Genomic DNA, 16,424 nt, shown 5'->3' with positions numbered 1-16,424 from the left:
CTTGAGATATCCCTGGCAGCTAATCCAACTCACGCACCTCACACTGCTACCCAACACTTGCAACCTGCCACTTACCCACAGCTGCCTTCCTAAAGCTCCTCTGATGCATCCTCACTCAACCCCCACTGTCCTGCCCCTGATTCTGCCAGGCTCCACTGCAGCCCCAGAAAACTCACCCCTTCCCACCTCCATCCTCCACTCCAGGCACTGGGACTGGCCTTGTCCTTGGTCCAAGGACACAGTTCAGAGCATCATTGCCTTGCTTTCAGCTTTCTTCTGCTCAGGTTCATGCTGATGGGAATTGTGACATGGATTGAGGTCCATAGCCAGTCAGAAAGTGCTGGGATTAGTAGCTTTCAAGCCATTCCMATGTATTCTGGAATTTTTAAGTGCCTATCACTTTGCCTTACACAAAAACTTACTTCTAAAAGTAATTCAAAATGGCAAAATGTTGATGATCTTTATAGGGTTGTGTGTGGTGTCCTTTTTCTTTTTAATTTTCAGTAAATATAAATAAAAATACTCATGGATTTTTATTGGGAGYATGAACTGCATTGTTAGATAAGTCTTAATTTCATTTCTGATCTCAGTTGAGATCATGCCATTCATTTACCTGAATCTCTATGTGGTAATGGATGACAATTACGATTTTTAATGATACCTGTTTCTGGTATCTCAGTTGATATTTTRGTATTTGGGTGAGTAAAACTCTGGATTCTGACATGCAGATGCTGATAGAATGAAGCCTGATAGAATATGTAACTAAGTGTGTTTGTTCACTAAGGGTGAAGCGAAAAGMAAGAGAAAAGTGTATGTATGTAGGCAAATGGAATTTAATTAGTTATTTCATGTGTGTTATATTTCAACTGTCCAACTGTGCACGTTAGGAAAATCGAAGTCTTACTTCAAAAAGCCTAAGAAAGAACTTTTCTGTGGTTAACATATATGTATGTATTTGCAACACAACTTTAAATGACTTAAAAGAAGTATTTTTTTTTGCTCTGAAGTCAGTTATATTTCTACTTCAAACAAACCCAAAGACATAAAATCTTGTGATTTCAAGTGGCTAATGGGGAAAAAAATAGAAGTACTTTCCTTTTGAAGTGTTATAAGAGCTCAGCCAGCTGTTTTATGAAATGATCCATTTATATGATTTTTTTTGTTGAACTGTTTCCCTTTACTCCCTGATGATGCTGGCAGGGATTGCTCTTATCATTCTATCCCCATAGTTCACATAGTATCCACATAGTTCACAGCCAGGGACTAATTGTGCTCTACACTTCACAAGCATTACTTGTCTTTGGGTAAGAMGACAAATGAAGTAACACTCATAACAAATAATAACGAAATACTTAGCAAATATGTTTCCTGTGTATTGTTAATGAATAATACAAACTTGGAGCTATGTTATTAACGTGACGTATAATTTGCCATCCTTATTTAGAAGATAGATGTGGCTTGCATATGGATTCTGTTTATAAGAAAAAGTAAATCATATTTTAGTAGCTATATCAAGAGGGATTCATTAGATGTGAGGGAAAATATTCCATCCAGTAGTCAAATCATCAGAGTATTTTTAACATTTCCATTCTTATAATAATAGTTTTGAAATATCTTTTAGACTTGATTGATATGCATATTATATTTACATTTTTACAAAATATTTACAAAATTACAATTTTGAATAATTAATTATAGACAAATATGTGCAAAGATAAGGTACAATTCTGGAAAAAAAACAAGTAGTAGCGGAATAATCTTAGTCAAGATATGACTTGGGATAGTCTGCTTAAAATAGAAATATATTTACAAGGAATTTGTTAATATAAATTTTGCAGTTAGTTTCTTACAATTCAAAATTGTAAGAGCCTTACAACTTCTTGTAATAAAAAAGTGGTTGTTTTGTTTAAAATTTTTCATAGATAACTCACTAGAGGGACAAATCTGTATCTTCTAGATAACTAAATAAATGTATTTAGTTTGATGCACTGCTGTTTGTATTTATAGTGCATCCATTGTAAGGTGTGATAAACTAACTCCCTTACAATGTCATCTAAATGAAAGACAAATTTGTTTAAATTTAAGGACAGAAGCAGATGCCTTTTAAATGTGAATATATAGACAGGAACTATACCTTGAATCTTTAACTGTCTTTTTGGTTCACAGTCTTATATATTTTTAATTCCATCATTTTTTAAAGTTCATGTATAATGCTTTCTTCTACTCTCATTACACTGAATAAGGATACTGCCATGAAAGTTTTTTTTTGTTGAATTGCTTTCTTTCCTTTTAGAAATGTATCTGAACAGAAGAAGAGTAGTTCTTATTTATTAACTTGTCTAAAAAGCAATAATCCTTTAATGATTATTTCCAGATGTTTTTTTAAAAAAAAAACACTTTCTGTGACATTAGTGTTTAGTAGTTCACTAGCATCAGTGATGAAAGATCTGTAACTAACCTCCACCCAGTATATTATTAATATTATTATTATTACACAAGTCATAATGGCTGACAGTTTTCTCATTCTGGCTATAGTATACCTACAAAATTCTTCATYGCTCAGCAAGATATTTTCTCTGAACAGGTGAGGGGTGAACAGGCCAAGGGATGGGTAGATTGCCGTTTGGATGGTATGCTTTTCCCAGTGGTCATGCATGGACTGTGRTGTAGGTTTTTTACTGCTAGACAGTCTTAAATTGCACAAAATGAATCCCACAGAGGAAATACAGAAAGAATTAATGATTTTCAAAAGCAGTTTTAAACATATTCTCGTCATTGATAGATTTACTATCTAAATTTTGTGTAAAATTTGTCCAAATCTTAAWTTTTTTTTTTTTTGAATTAGGTCCAGTGTGTGTAAATCCAGTATAGAACATGTTTCTTCCTTGTATAGGGGTACAGGATATGGTACAGGATATTATTACTGAGCTGGAGGGCTACATGTAGGATATGGCTACTGACTAGAAGATAGGACTACTGAAGCTGCTAATTGAAGATCACTGTCTCCTTTCTATGATGAAGTTCTGCTTTGCAGGAACAGATTACATTACAGCATACTTGTGTGTAGTGCAGTACTTACAAAATTACTACCGTCTGCAAACATTTTAAAAAACAGTAGGAGGAGGAGCATAAAAGAGGCATATTTTTGAGGGATGTTCTGAGTTTTTAGGACTGCTGTTGTCATTTAACCTCCCTCTAACAATGCAAACTGAAAGCCAGTATTAATGTAAACTGAGATTCTCACAGTATATCAAAAATAGATATTATTTAGGTATTTATGTCAGAGTTGCTTGATACTTTAATAAAATGATGGGGTATACTAATCTCTTCAACACATGCAAATCTGCATCAGTTACACACCATTAAATAAAAGTTCCTCAGAATAAGGTGGTGAAGGCAGCAAAGTTAGATGTTGAGAAGTTGAAATATGTTTAGAATTGGCTGCATAAATTTAATGGAGCCCTTTGACCATACCCATGGTGATGCTGTTGTTGGTGGCAGCTTTGACCCCCTATCCCTTTCCCAGCAGGCTGGGCAGTGCTGATACGCGTATGATGGTGGCAGAGCGTGCACAAGCACCGGGGATCACCCTTTCCATGCTGGAATCGACACCARCTGCAGAAGAGCAGCTTCTATTTTTTAGACTAAAGCCCTAATCTGAATTTYGGGCTGAGCATGGCAATCCTTTTCTGAGGGGCTGCCATGCCAGATCCCTTGCAGGCTGCTGAGATGAGGAGAGCTCAGGCTTGCCTGCCCCGTGTTGGGAATAGGCTGAGATCTCACATTTTCCTTGGGTATTTTGGCACAGTGCCTGGGCACAAGCTGTTTCTTTGTTGTTTATCACATAAAAGTCACCTTTCAAGCCAGCTATCGGAGGCATGCAGGTCAGAGCTGGCTCTTCAGTAGCTTAAACACGGCCTCTCCTGAAATGTCATTCTTGGGGCATGCTGACTAGGTCTAAATTGTTAAATTGCTAAGTAAAAGATGGCCAGGGATTAAGCTAGACAACAGTCTGGCTCAGGTCCATGTTGTTTAGACCTTGCTCCCTCTACAGGAGATTAAGCTCGTTGAGAGCTCGTTGGAGTGCTCCAAAACAGAACCAGAGGAGAAGCTAACAATTAATCAGTGTGGCTAACAAGAGCTACTTAAGCTTGTTCTTTGGTGCCCTCTTTAACAAGATAGACCTAGCCTGGGACTTGGAGGCTTTAAAAATTTCATGATGTCAAATGCAGATAAGAAAATCCCTGAAAATCCCAAGAATAGCAATTGAACAGCAAGGGTGTCCTATTAAGCAAAATGAAATTTATTTTAATTTATGAGCTCACACATACAGTTGGTGTTTAGGCATCACATACCTTGCATCATTTTCAAAACACATGAATAAAATTGCCATCCTGGAACAATGTTCTCCATTAATGCGATCACTTGGCTTGCTTGGTTGGATCGAGTAATCTCTCTCTAGCTACTTAGTTCCTCCAAATACAGCATTTTTTTTTCAGATCATAGAAGGGACTGCATGTCTGAAAGAATGGACGTAGATACCGCATAGTCTGATGTGTTCCAGACACACTAGCCATTTGATGCAATAATGAATTGTAGTTTCATTTTATTTTCTCTTAGTGAACTCTGACATCTAGATTGAAATTTCACAGTCATTAGGATATGATTCAACTTAAATAGGATASCAGAATTCGGTGTAGAAAGTCATACTTAATCTCATTCAAGTTTGGCTATGATTGTGGCAGTTCCTTTGGATTCAATTTCTGGACTTATCAAACATKGCACAAATGTTTTCAATGAAAAAAAGAAAAATAGAAACCTCAAGAAGGGTGTGCTTGTTCAGTATTTCAAAAGGAATATAGTCACTTGGGGGATACATATTTCTCCCTGTTAAGCAGTTGCGATCTTTCATTTATGGTCAGAAAATCCTCCAGAGAATGTTTTATCTAGATATTTCTCACCCTCTTCAGTCTTTCTATTCTTTAGCATGCATGATGATACTCAGGTAGAAGAACAGCATTTCCCTTCAGATCAAATTACATTCCCTCATTTCCCTCAAGGAGAGGAGGGAGCACTTTGGGATTTCTGCCTGTGATATCTTTCCTTCATTCTTAGTATATTCAAGAGATTTCTATAAATCTTTCAAATGCTAATTGTGGATGCAGAATACTAGAACAAGAGAAACTAGATTCACACATTACCAACTGATAAGAAAATAGATTTACAAGCCTGAGCTTTATAAACAGACTATGGGCAACCTCACTTCACAAAAACATAGTTTTCAGTATTTGTATGTATGTTGTTAAAGCTGAGGTGTTCATAGACCGCATTATATATTCTGCTCAATTATTGCAGTACCTTATTGATCAATATAAATTAAATTTTCCATGAAATGCCAACTATAGCATCTTTGTTATATACATGTATGTGTTTATATGAAAATACCAGAAGTATATGTGGAAAAAGTAAGTTAATAAGACAGTCCAGGCACAAATTTTGGGAAATGGAAAATTTAACACTTTTTCTGTGTGGTATTGTTATAAACCATGGATGCATGTGAATCACAAACATGCTTAATCATCATCATCACCATACCATATTTTTTCCTGACATTTTGTTTTACTCTAATTTTCTGGGGAGATAAAAAATTTAAGGAATTTAAGTTAGCAGTCCTACAACTACCTGTCTCAGGTGCTGAAGAAAATATTTTAACTGCCTTTAGTCACTTTATGGAGTTGAAAACATATGACATTGTCCATCTTTATGTGAAGTATTCCAGAGGCAGAGAAGGTACATATGTAGACAGCATATGTTAAACATGCTAACAGAAAGGTAGTGGTGATACTTAGGGACCGTTACAAGTATATAAACAGACACAGAGATTTTAGTTAATTCCTCCTACCTGTAACCTTGCTTGTTCCATTTTCTGCAATCTGTTCCATTCTTCCCTTCCTGATTGTCCCATTTTAAGCCAGGTCCCATTTACCTGGCTTCATATCCCTTCCTTACACTTCTTACCCCAATCCTTATTTCTTGCAAAGCCAGGTTCTACCCCTGCTTCTCTCCCTGGTTCTCATCTCTGTTTTCTCCCTTCTGTATTTTGGCTTCAGGTCAAGCTCCTTACCCTTCTGTGATATTTATTCCTTATTTCCACTTAGTCAAAATCCTGTCCTCCCTTGTTGAGACTCAGTGGGTTGTTTTCTTCATCATGTCATTCTCTTTTATTTTCTTTGTCTGCCTAGTCTGTCTCTACCTACGTCCTGGCTCCTTGCCAAAACTTTCTTCTTCCCTTTTACTTCACTTCTTTCATGTTGTTACTCCCAAATCTCGGCATTTTATCCAGACTTTGTTCTATTTTTCCCCTGTACTTCTTTCCTGCTGCTAGTCTCATTCCTCTGACCTCCTTTTTCTAATCTGTTCCACTTTGCTGACCGCAGGTCATTAAAGTCCTCTCTCCTCTGCACTCAGGAAAAAATATTTGCCTCCTGTGTTCTGTATCAGGAAGGGAGATCTGCAACAAGTTTTAGATGTGGCAGCAATTGGTGTCAGATGTGATGCTGATGAAGGAGCTCTACTCAAGAAGAATCAAGGTGTGGGTGTCAGTAAGGAAAACTTAAGAAAATGATAATGGCGCCAAGAAAAGGAGAAAAGAAAATAGGTTAGGGAAATAAGTGGGAAATGTAGAGAGCTCSGAGTCCCAGATACAGGTAGTAGAAAGAGAGGGCTTGGGAAATCATAAGTGGGGTGGGAGAAATGCACAAAAATTTGAAGGTGATCCACATTATGAAAGGTGGTAGAAAGTGCCTGACTTCATAACTTAAAGAAGGTATGGAGAAAAAATGTTGCATTTGATAGAGGAGAGTGAGGGATAGAAGGAATTTACTGTTGTGGGGGCATGTAAATTAGATGATACATATTCATTGATGTGCACACCAGTCCATTAGCATAAAACCTCCAGGTCTCTGAATTTGCAGCTTTAGCAATTATCTCCTCAATGACAGAAAAGAGAGAAAATGGTGTCAGTAGTAGCACTGCAGCTTGGATAGTAATTCAAGAGTGCAAAGCTCAGCCACAGCCCACAGCTTATCATTTGTAGGTGCTGACAYAGATGTAGCATCTTGTGTGCTGCTTCAGAAGTACAAAACCAGAAAGGAGAGGAAGAGAGACACTTTCCAGGAGCATTGATCCTGATCTCCAGCTACATCACTAGCTGCAAGACTAACACGTGGCTCGAGAGCAGCTTGGAGTTGCCTTTGCAGCCTCAAGTGTACAGGGAGATTCCTGAGGAATATCAATCACTACTGCTTATCCCATATTCCCTGTCCTGCTGCTGCAGTCTGTCTCTTATCTGTGGCAACAGGCCTCACATTTTGTCAGCTAGCCAACATTTGTATACCTAAGCCTGTGGCTGATTGAGATTGTGCTTGGCTTTCTTAGCTAAACCTTTGTGTGTGCTGGAACTTACTCCTCCACCTTTAATTTTGGTAGGGTAAAAGTGTATTTGAAGGCTATGTAATGTGCCTATAGCAGTTAACTTATTTATGCAGTTTTTTTCCTCTATAGCTTTTTAATTTCAGTACTGCACTCCTTGTTTCATTACCTTTAAAATGCTGTTCAGCTCCAATCCCTCTCCTTTCAATATTTTCCTTGTTCTTATATGTGTATATATGTATATATGTGTTTCTAGCTCTTTAGATCATAAGAATTACTGCCATTAATGTAAACCACATTTCATACCCTTCTAACATTTTTTTGAAGACTAAAACTTAAGTATGCATCAGGAAGGCTGTATTTGTAGCTAGTGAGGGGTCTTTACCTCCAGCCCATGTTAAAAGGTGAAGCAGAGTTTAAGTGTTTAGTGTCTGTTCTTATCTACATTATTAGAGGATGTTTACATAATATTTCCATGAATGTACATAGTGTCTGTTATGACACATGAGTGCAAGGAAATCTATATACTGGCACAGAGTTTTCTTTTTTACAAACAAAGGAAGACACTTCTATTATGAAGCCATCTCACAAGCTCAGGTGAGTGTTCCCTACACTTAAAATGCTATGGAATAATGAGTTCAAGCAGAAAGAAATTACCCAATGATAATTTTATCAGAGCTCCTTCACATGAAGCTTTTTCCAAGGCTAATCACTAGTTGAATTTTTCATATAGATGACAGAAAAAGCCTTCAATGCTTTTTTTTTTATTTTCCCAGAAAATGATTTCTCTGTTTGCCTCTGACAATATTGCAGTTTTTGAAAGACTTTTTATTTATGGCAAATAAAATATTGATTGTTCTTGACAAAGTTCATGCACCAATCCGATCTCCCAAGCAGAAAAATAAAATGACAAGCTGACTGCCCCAAAAGAATAACACGGATGATAGACATCTTCATAAACTTTAACTAAACTCAGGAAAACAGTGTTTTTAATGACTTGCTATTATGGAAAGAAATAGTTTTGGTTTTAATATTATGTTGTTTTTACTGTTTGCACTTCTGAACATACTTTCAATCTTGTTTAGCTCAATCTTGTTTAGCTTGTTTAATCTGGCCGGTGTAAAGATTTGATTAATATCTTCTTAATACATTTTCATCAGAAATTTCCTGCATCTGCAAATATTCAAATTTCAATTTGTTTGCTAAAAGATTGATTCAGATAAAAAAGAAATGGTCACCTTTGGAAAAGTCATAGATGACCTCTGCTCTGTTAAGGTAAATGTGATGATGCTGCAAAGGAATTTATGGAAGGTAAATTTGACAGAACTTTATAACAGTAGAGTGCAATCACTGTTGAAATACTGCTTACTTAATATTTTTCCCCTGACACTGGTCACTTTTAAATAAAAGTGTAACCAATATAGCAATAAAGATATTAAAGGAAAATAAAAAATTAGAGACTAACATGTTTCCAACTGTGCTGTTTTCCTATGGGAAATGATACTGAGTGTAAGTTTACCATTTCTTTTATCACATTAAATTTTGGTATTTTCCTACTATGGAAAGCTAAGCAATGGACTGGCCTGGGTGCAAGTGAAAATAGGTGAGAGTGCCAAGTAGTGTGAGAGGACACTTTTCCATTAGGGGTAAGAACTATTATATATCTATTCATCTATTCTGTCTCTAGAGATAATTATATCAATAGTGAAACTGTTATTTTAAATGCAGACAGCCTAGGGTAGCTTTAAAATTGCCCCACAGTTTTTAAAACTGGAGCCACAGTCAGGGACCAGTTGCCCCAGCTTTGCAGCCAAGCTGTATGTGAGATGGCTCCAAAACCACTGTAGTTCAGAGCTCAGCTGGTGGCTACTGTACAGGAGGAAAAAATAAAAATATAAAAAAGAGCAGATAGCAAAGAACCAGGTCTTGTCCACAAAGGGAAGAAGTGCCTGGGCAGGTTGTCCATACCGAGGACCCTCATGAGGACACACTGCCAGCAGCACCAAGCCAGCTCCCTTGGGGCAGCCTCTGTGGGCTCTGCAAGAGCTGCAGTTGCATTGCAGAGGCAATGAAGGCAATGAGAGGCCAAGCCTGTAAGAACAGGAATGGGAAAAGCACTACCTTTCAGAGGCTTATTCTCTGCCTCATCAATTTGATGATTGATTTATGTGCTGAGGGGTTTATATCTGGAAGATGAGAAACAGAAAGTCTGTTTAGCTGGCTGGCTTTATTTTACACTGTAGCTATGAGTTATATTCATTCCCAACAAGGAAATCTACTAAAGCACCAAAACAGTATTTCAATATGCTTTCCAGTTGCTACAAGGAATGTTTCATTTTTGATTAACTATGACATTAAAATATAACCACGCAAGTATCAGGGTTTCTGAAGCTTCCCCTAAAACATAAAGCCAGTTCTTATGTTACTGTATTTATTACTGTATTTACTCTTCTACAGGAATTTGGAGGAAACTTGGCTTGAAGCCTTACATAGTCTTTTTAGGTGCTTTCCAGTTTTATTCCTGTAATAGACATTATGCACTCCTCTTGTATAATTCCAGCCTACATATTTATCAATGAATTTATTATCTCAGGCACAAAGAAGCTGGGATTTTCTCCAGTAGCTTCAGAATGACAGCAACCAATCTGCTTCTCTGCTTTGTAAGCATCACGTCAGTACTGGGGAATAGAGGTTAACAATGTAATTTTGCAGATGTTGTGATGAATTTCTTACTAGTGTGAGAAGTCACCTGGAARAAGCACAGAAATAGTAATTTGCAAATGCAATTAATGAGTGCCACTGCCTCAGACTGTTGATGTGAGATGGGAAATGAAGATTCTGGAAGTTTTTTGTAAATGAGGACCAGTGGCATATGTTTTGTAAAGAGAAGAAGGAACCAGTGGACAATGTAAAATATAATCCTTTTCAAATTAAAGGAGTGAGATAAGGAAATACTCCTTGCAGCAGCACTCTCAATGCAGGAAATCCAGACCAAGAAATCTGGGAAGAGATGTCAGAGAGAGAGGAAAAAAAATGTAATTTGGACAAAACATCTGGACTGTGGGATAGAGCTCTACTGTATTTATACAAAGGGACACAGGAGAAGGTACATGAAGGAGTGTACTCAAGGCAAAGTACTCAAAAGAGTAAGGTCTAACAGGTTTTCTGGATTCCTTTCAGAAGAAACTGAGGAAATTATTAGAGTGGATAGAAGAGAAATAGGACAAATGACACGTGGTAAGCTTTTATTTTAAATAATTGCCATTAGTATTTCTGCCCATGAGCACACATTCCTGGTGCTAATTGGCAAAGACAACATAGGAAAAGTAAGGATTAAAATCTATCTTTTTACTTCAGCAGCTCTCTGCCATTTTATACTTTGAGCCTACAATGCTTCATTAGAGTCTACAATTTCTGTTAAAATAAGCATATATGCCTTATTAGATGCTCTTCCTACAGTTGAAATACCTATGAATAGCAGTAATTTGCTGTAATTGTTCTAGAAATGTTTCCAGTTTTTGACACAGTTCTGAAGATACGTGACAGCTGGATTTTAGGTGACTTCTAAAACGTAAACAAATTGTGTTTAAAACTAACACGGACAGACTCCTGTATCCAAGAGGAGGTAATTGAAATTAGCAGTGACCTGAATATCTTAGTCTTGGTAATGTGCATCCAGGATTTCCAGCTTGGGTTATTTCTTTGACAGCAGGGAACATTGATGTTACAGCACGGAAGGGACCTCTTGTGGCATAAATCCAGAACTTTGGTAACCCCAAGTGCTGTCTGTTGTTATTAAAGCAAAAAATTATTTTAAAAAATGCTTTGATGCAACTATTGCCACTTTTTCAGAGTTGCTGGTAACAAGAGTATGCAATTGCTGCTGAATTAGTCTGCTCAGTGAATAAGCTTGCTGATTTTTTCATAATGAGGAAAACCACAGAGATATATGTGTTGAGGCTTCTAAGTTGAAAGCAGGGCTAATTGCATTGGGAAATAAAGCTGTCATGGCTTCTTCCCCACTTCTCCAGTTTGCTGAATTCTGTGCAGTTACTGCCAGAATGAAAAGTCAGCATTAAAATGCTGAGGGGCTCAAGTGATTTTTAGTTTTATAGACGTTTGAAACTRTTTTCTTGCTTTATGTCATTTGAGTGTGTGTTTTCCTGGGTTTTGTGTGTTTGTTTGTTTGTTTGTTTTTAAGGGGGAGTACTGTCTTCAGATAGCACTTGCTTATCACAGTCTTAGTAAATTGTCTCCTGTTGTTTGATTTGAGATTTACTATTTATTTTGCAATGTTTTCATTCCTCCCTTCCTCCCTTCCTCCCTTCCTCCCTTCCTCCCTTCCTCCCTTCCTTTTTCAACTGCCTTTTTATTTTCATGCTGTAGTGGTATCCATTTCATATTGCCTTCCGATCTATGTTCTTATTTTTCATTTCCTCTTTTCTTTTGCTCTAAAGAGTACTTTACTGCACAGCTTATTTTCTCCTGTGTACAACATTACTTTCCCCATAGATTACATTTATATTCTAAACTCTGTTTTCTTCAGTGTATTTTGCAAAATGCAAAAATTTCTTTCCTTTTGTTCAAATTTCAGCATACAGTCTAAATATATTTTTTGCTGTTCATATTTTCATACTGCTTTCTGACCAAAAAAATTTTCAAAGTAGACATCCCTATAGTCTTTGATGATATCTAGAGATATAAGCATGCTGAAACAGTTTTCCAGCATTCCTGGAGGAACTGAAAAATATTCCACAAAATATGCTATATCTTTTTTCACTGATGATGTCTAATGTTTAATTGCTGCCATTACTAATAGGTTAACTAGGTTTGATAAAAATGTATTTCTACTAGTGATAGAGAACAGATTTCTAACCATAGTAGCTGTGACTTAGAGCCCCATGGCAGTGATACTACACATTTGTTGAGTTAGTTAGGTGTAAGAAATATTTGTCATCTAGGGCATGACAGGTGATGATAAAAGGTTATTCTTTTCCATGTTGTTATAGATTTGTTTCCACCTGTAGGAGTGGAGGATGACTTCTGGGGAATGGAGATATGCTGAGAATGAAGTAAAAACATGGGAGAACTGGATATTAATCTGCCTGTTGTGAATTATACAACATGTGCCTGGGGTCACTTGTGGTAATGGGTGGGGTGATATCATGATTTCATCCACTGCAGGAAAGATAGAATAAACTGAATGATGGCTGCAATATSCCTGTCTTTCTTTGGCCTTTTTAAAAATTTCTATTTTTGCTCATTTTTAGACAAATATTGTGAAGCTGCTTTTGATGCACTGGGCAAATCCCAATCTTCTTAACTGCAATAATGAAAAGCCTTCAGGTAGGTGAAAATCCACACACATTTTGCATGCACTAGCTGTTACGAAACTGTCTTTTTCCCTTTTTGTTTGCTTCATCACACATGCATAGAGACACACACCCATATATGTACATGTATATAATAATATATATACAGTGTATGTATTGTAGACAGTAATATACACATATGAATATGTGCATGTATGTCTTTTGTATGGTGTTTAAAACTGCTAGTCATAATTACACAGGATATCACACCAAATGATGCAATTTTATTGCAGTTTTATTCCTTATCTATTTTCAGCTATTTTTCTTCCTTGTGAGTTTTTCAGTGCATTTGAACTTCCTTGGTGACATTTTTCTGTTTCTTTTTTTTCTCTCTATCCTGACTGATCATAGTAAATGGTTGTAGGCAGCCATAAATCAGAATCCCTGTAGCTGCGAAATAACCACAAATTCAGCGTTCAGTTTTCAAATTTAATATTGCTTCCCAAAGTGTAAGATATTTCCCTAGTTACCAAATTGACTCAGAGAACTTAAGAGAACATAAGCACTGGCTTTAAAGGAAATGGGATGATGGACTGTTTCAGGTTGGAAGACACTTGAGATGATCTGGTCTAGTCCAATGATCAAAGCAGAGCTAATGTCAGTGATGCTAGATCATTTGAAGAGGAAAAACAGATGCTTATGCAAACTCCCAGGCCTAGGGTACAATGAACAGAAGCCTAGGAGTGTGAGCAGTGTTTCTGTCAGATTGGGAAGAGAAAATCCCTTTGTGTAATATACCAAATATGTTATGCTTCAAAACAGTGTATCATGTTAAAAATACTCTTCTTTGAAACTATACAACATTTAGCCTCAGGAAAATCCTTTGTGATTAGCCAGTTTATATTTACTTAAAAGTCTATGGACCAAATTGAGAATGGTCCACATGAATTAACAAAGTTCACTGTCTGCAAATTTAGCTGATTTTACTGCTTTTGTGTGTACAATATGTATATGTGAATTTTAAGGTTTTGCAAATAGTTATTTAATTTCATACTGAAAGTACCTTGCCTTTTCTTTCCCAGTAACTTCAGCTATTATTTCATGATCAATATTACTACAATTTTTTTCATTTAAACAAAATGCTTATCTAGTTGGATGCTTAATCTTAACCTCATCTAGAGATTTGAGTGGAAAGGAGCTTTTCTGCACTATTTTCTTTGGTCTGATATCTTGCCATTTTAATGTATTAGATATTGCAGCTTCTGAGTTTATTGAGGAAATGCTTCTAAAGGCTGAAAATGTCTGGGAGGAAAAAATGAAAGATTCTTTATCTGTTCCGACTTTATCTCAAGAAGAGCCATATGAAGAGATCATCCATGATTTGCCCACGCTTTCCAATAARCTGTAAGTGTTTCTTGTTAAAAGTGATACACTGAGGCCAAATTATTGTTCAAATTCTGTTTGATGGGCCAAGTAAATCTTCCATTTTGGAAGAATCCTCTTTTGTGATTGCATCTCTCATCTATTTTTGTCAACTTCAATTTTATACATACAGTCCATGAATAATATACATTGTTACATTTGMCAGCAAAAATAGCCAGGGCTTTCTTTGCAGAATAAATACAAGCTAATACTGTAGATCCAGTCATCATAGGGTAGCTAGGAATAATTTACAAAAACTACCATTGCAGATGAAAGAAGAAGGGGCAAATCCTAAAAATAAAAATAATATAAGCAATAACAGGTAAAGTGATAGGACTTTGGACTATTATGGTTAGATTGTGGTTAGATTTTTACTGTGTAAAGTGCAAGTGTCATTACATAGAATTCAGCAGCATGAACATAAAATTCAGTATTGATTTGAACATACAGTCAATTCATATCTTAAATTTTAATTTTAATTTTTGAACTTTTCTTATGTTTTTGCAAATCTTAAGACTACCATAGTATATCAGCAGAGGTGGAAGCTGTATATGAAGCCGGAATGGTAGTTTATAGAATTGCAGGACAGACTGGTTTCTCATTTCCACATATTGTGATCTGTGAGAGTGTTAAAAGTTTTAGATAATTTCTTCACGAACTATGCTACTGCTGTGTAATTGAAGGCTGTTGGCTGGGCAAGCTTGTGAAATACTGTCATTAATTGTTCTCTGTTGACCACCAAAGCGTATTTCAGAAGCAAATTAAACAAGAAATCCATATATTTTATATATGGATGGAGAACATATATTTGCTTTTATTTTATAATAGTTATAATTTACAGTCTATTGAGAGTATTTGGAATATATTAAAATCTGAAAGAAATCAACAATTGTTGTGAAATGGTCCATCTGTTGAATTCAGAACTTCATAGTATATGAATATTTTATCCATATTTCATGCACCCAGAATATTGTTTCAGATGAGTGATTGTTATTCACACTTATGTGCCTACCTGGATTTAGACCATAACTGCTTATGAAATTACTTTTTTCTTATGTTTGTCAACTGTTTATGAATTGCTTATGCAATAAGCAAGCAAATTATGAAATACGGCCAAATTCTTCTCAGTGGTGGCCACTGATAGGACAAGGGGCAATGGGTGTAAGTTGAAACACAGGAAGTTCTATCTCCATATGAGGAAGAACTTCTTCACTGTGAGGACAAGAGCAGATCAGTGGAACAGGCTGTCCAAGGAGGCTGTGGAGTCTCCTTCTCTGGAGGTCTTCAAAACCCGCCTGGATGCCGCCCTGTGCCCYGTGCTCTGGGTGTCCCTGCTGGAGCAGGGAGGTAGTCTATACAACAGWATYCACATTTTTTCAATTTGTTTTCAAGCAGTATGTGTCATGKGTATAGTCACCAGAAAATCAGGCAACATTTTAAGGCAGGTCACCTCAGCTGAGTAGTAGTCAGCCTGTTTAGTAGTCAGTTTGTGATTTGGCTTGAATAATCACCAAAACACTTCAAGTTTAGTATGTGTATTTAGAGAACTTTTCTAGGTGAATTTTGCCCTGACCTTACGAATAGTGCAGCAATCTAGGCAGTAAGTGTATTTAGAACTCATTCTCACAATAATGATAACTTAGTCATCTTACATATTTTATATAATTATATTTAAATATTAATTACAGTATCAAAAATTCAAAATCAGTAGAGGAAATTAAAATCTAGATGGATGTGAGTCAACTGCAGGGAGGAGATTGCATGCTTCTTTTTCTTTCAAAGCATTTCCATTTATAACTATGTAACAAATTGAATTTCAGGCATTCTGGAATTTTAGAGCACTCTGATAGTTTCATCCATTTTGAAGTTTTCTTTATGGAACTTTAAAAAGTTATTAGATTGAAGCTTCAAAGTTTCTGCAGTTTACAGAGGTTACCTGGTTTATAAATTGTTCAGAGATCTCAAGAGTTGCCTATGGGAAGGAGCATAGTAACAGAACTGAGAAGTTAGAGCTGACAAGAACAAGAAATACTGGAGTATGACAATTTAAAGAAAAATATCTCACATAATCTAAAAAAAGTAATAACTATGTATACAAGGTCTCGAACACCTAGAAATTAAAGTGACTATTCCTCCATATTGCATTATAGATTTTTTTCGTAGTAATATATATTTTTATCATAGTAAAATATGCCAGTAGTAACAGTCCTCCCCTTCAAATAAGATTAGCTTAGATAACTCCCCTTCCTGCCTATTAGG

At 36.2% G+C, this 16,424-nt stretch overlaps 1 protein-coding gene across 1 annotated transcript in view; it reads left to right on the top strand.

Annotated features, from left to right (window-relative positions):
• MYO16 (myosin XVI) overlaps positions 1–16,424 on the top strand; it is a 272,053-nt gene that overhangs the window by 88,588 nt on the left and 167,041 nt on the right. The window contains exons 8-9 of the mRNA XM_026034575.1: positions 12,702–12,777; positions 13,994–14,147. Of these exons, the coding sequence (XP_025890360.1) occupies positions 12,702–12,777; positions 13,994–14,147 (230 nt within the window). The remainder of the gene's footprint in view (positions 1–12,701; positions 12,778–13,993; positions 14,148–16,424) is intronic.

This window comes from Nothoprocta perdicaria, unplaced genomic scaffold (assembly GCF_003342845.1).
Source record: "Nothoprocta perdicaria isolate Ctin4 unplaced genomic scaffold, notPer1 scaffold_148, whole genome shotgun sequence".
NCBI lineage: Eukaryota > Metazoa > Chordata > Aves > Tinamiformes > Tinamidae > Nothoprocta > Nothoprocta perdicaria.
Note: the sequence above shows the minus strand (reverse complement) of the source record. Positions and strands in the feature narration are given on the sequence as shown.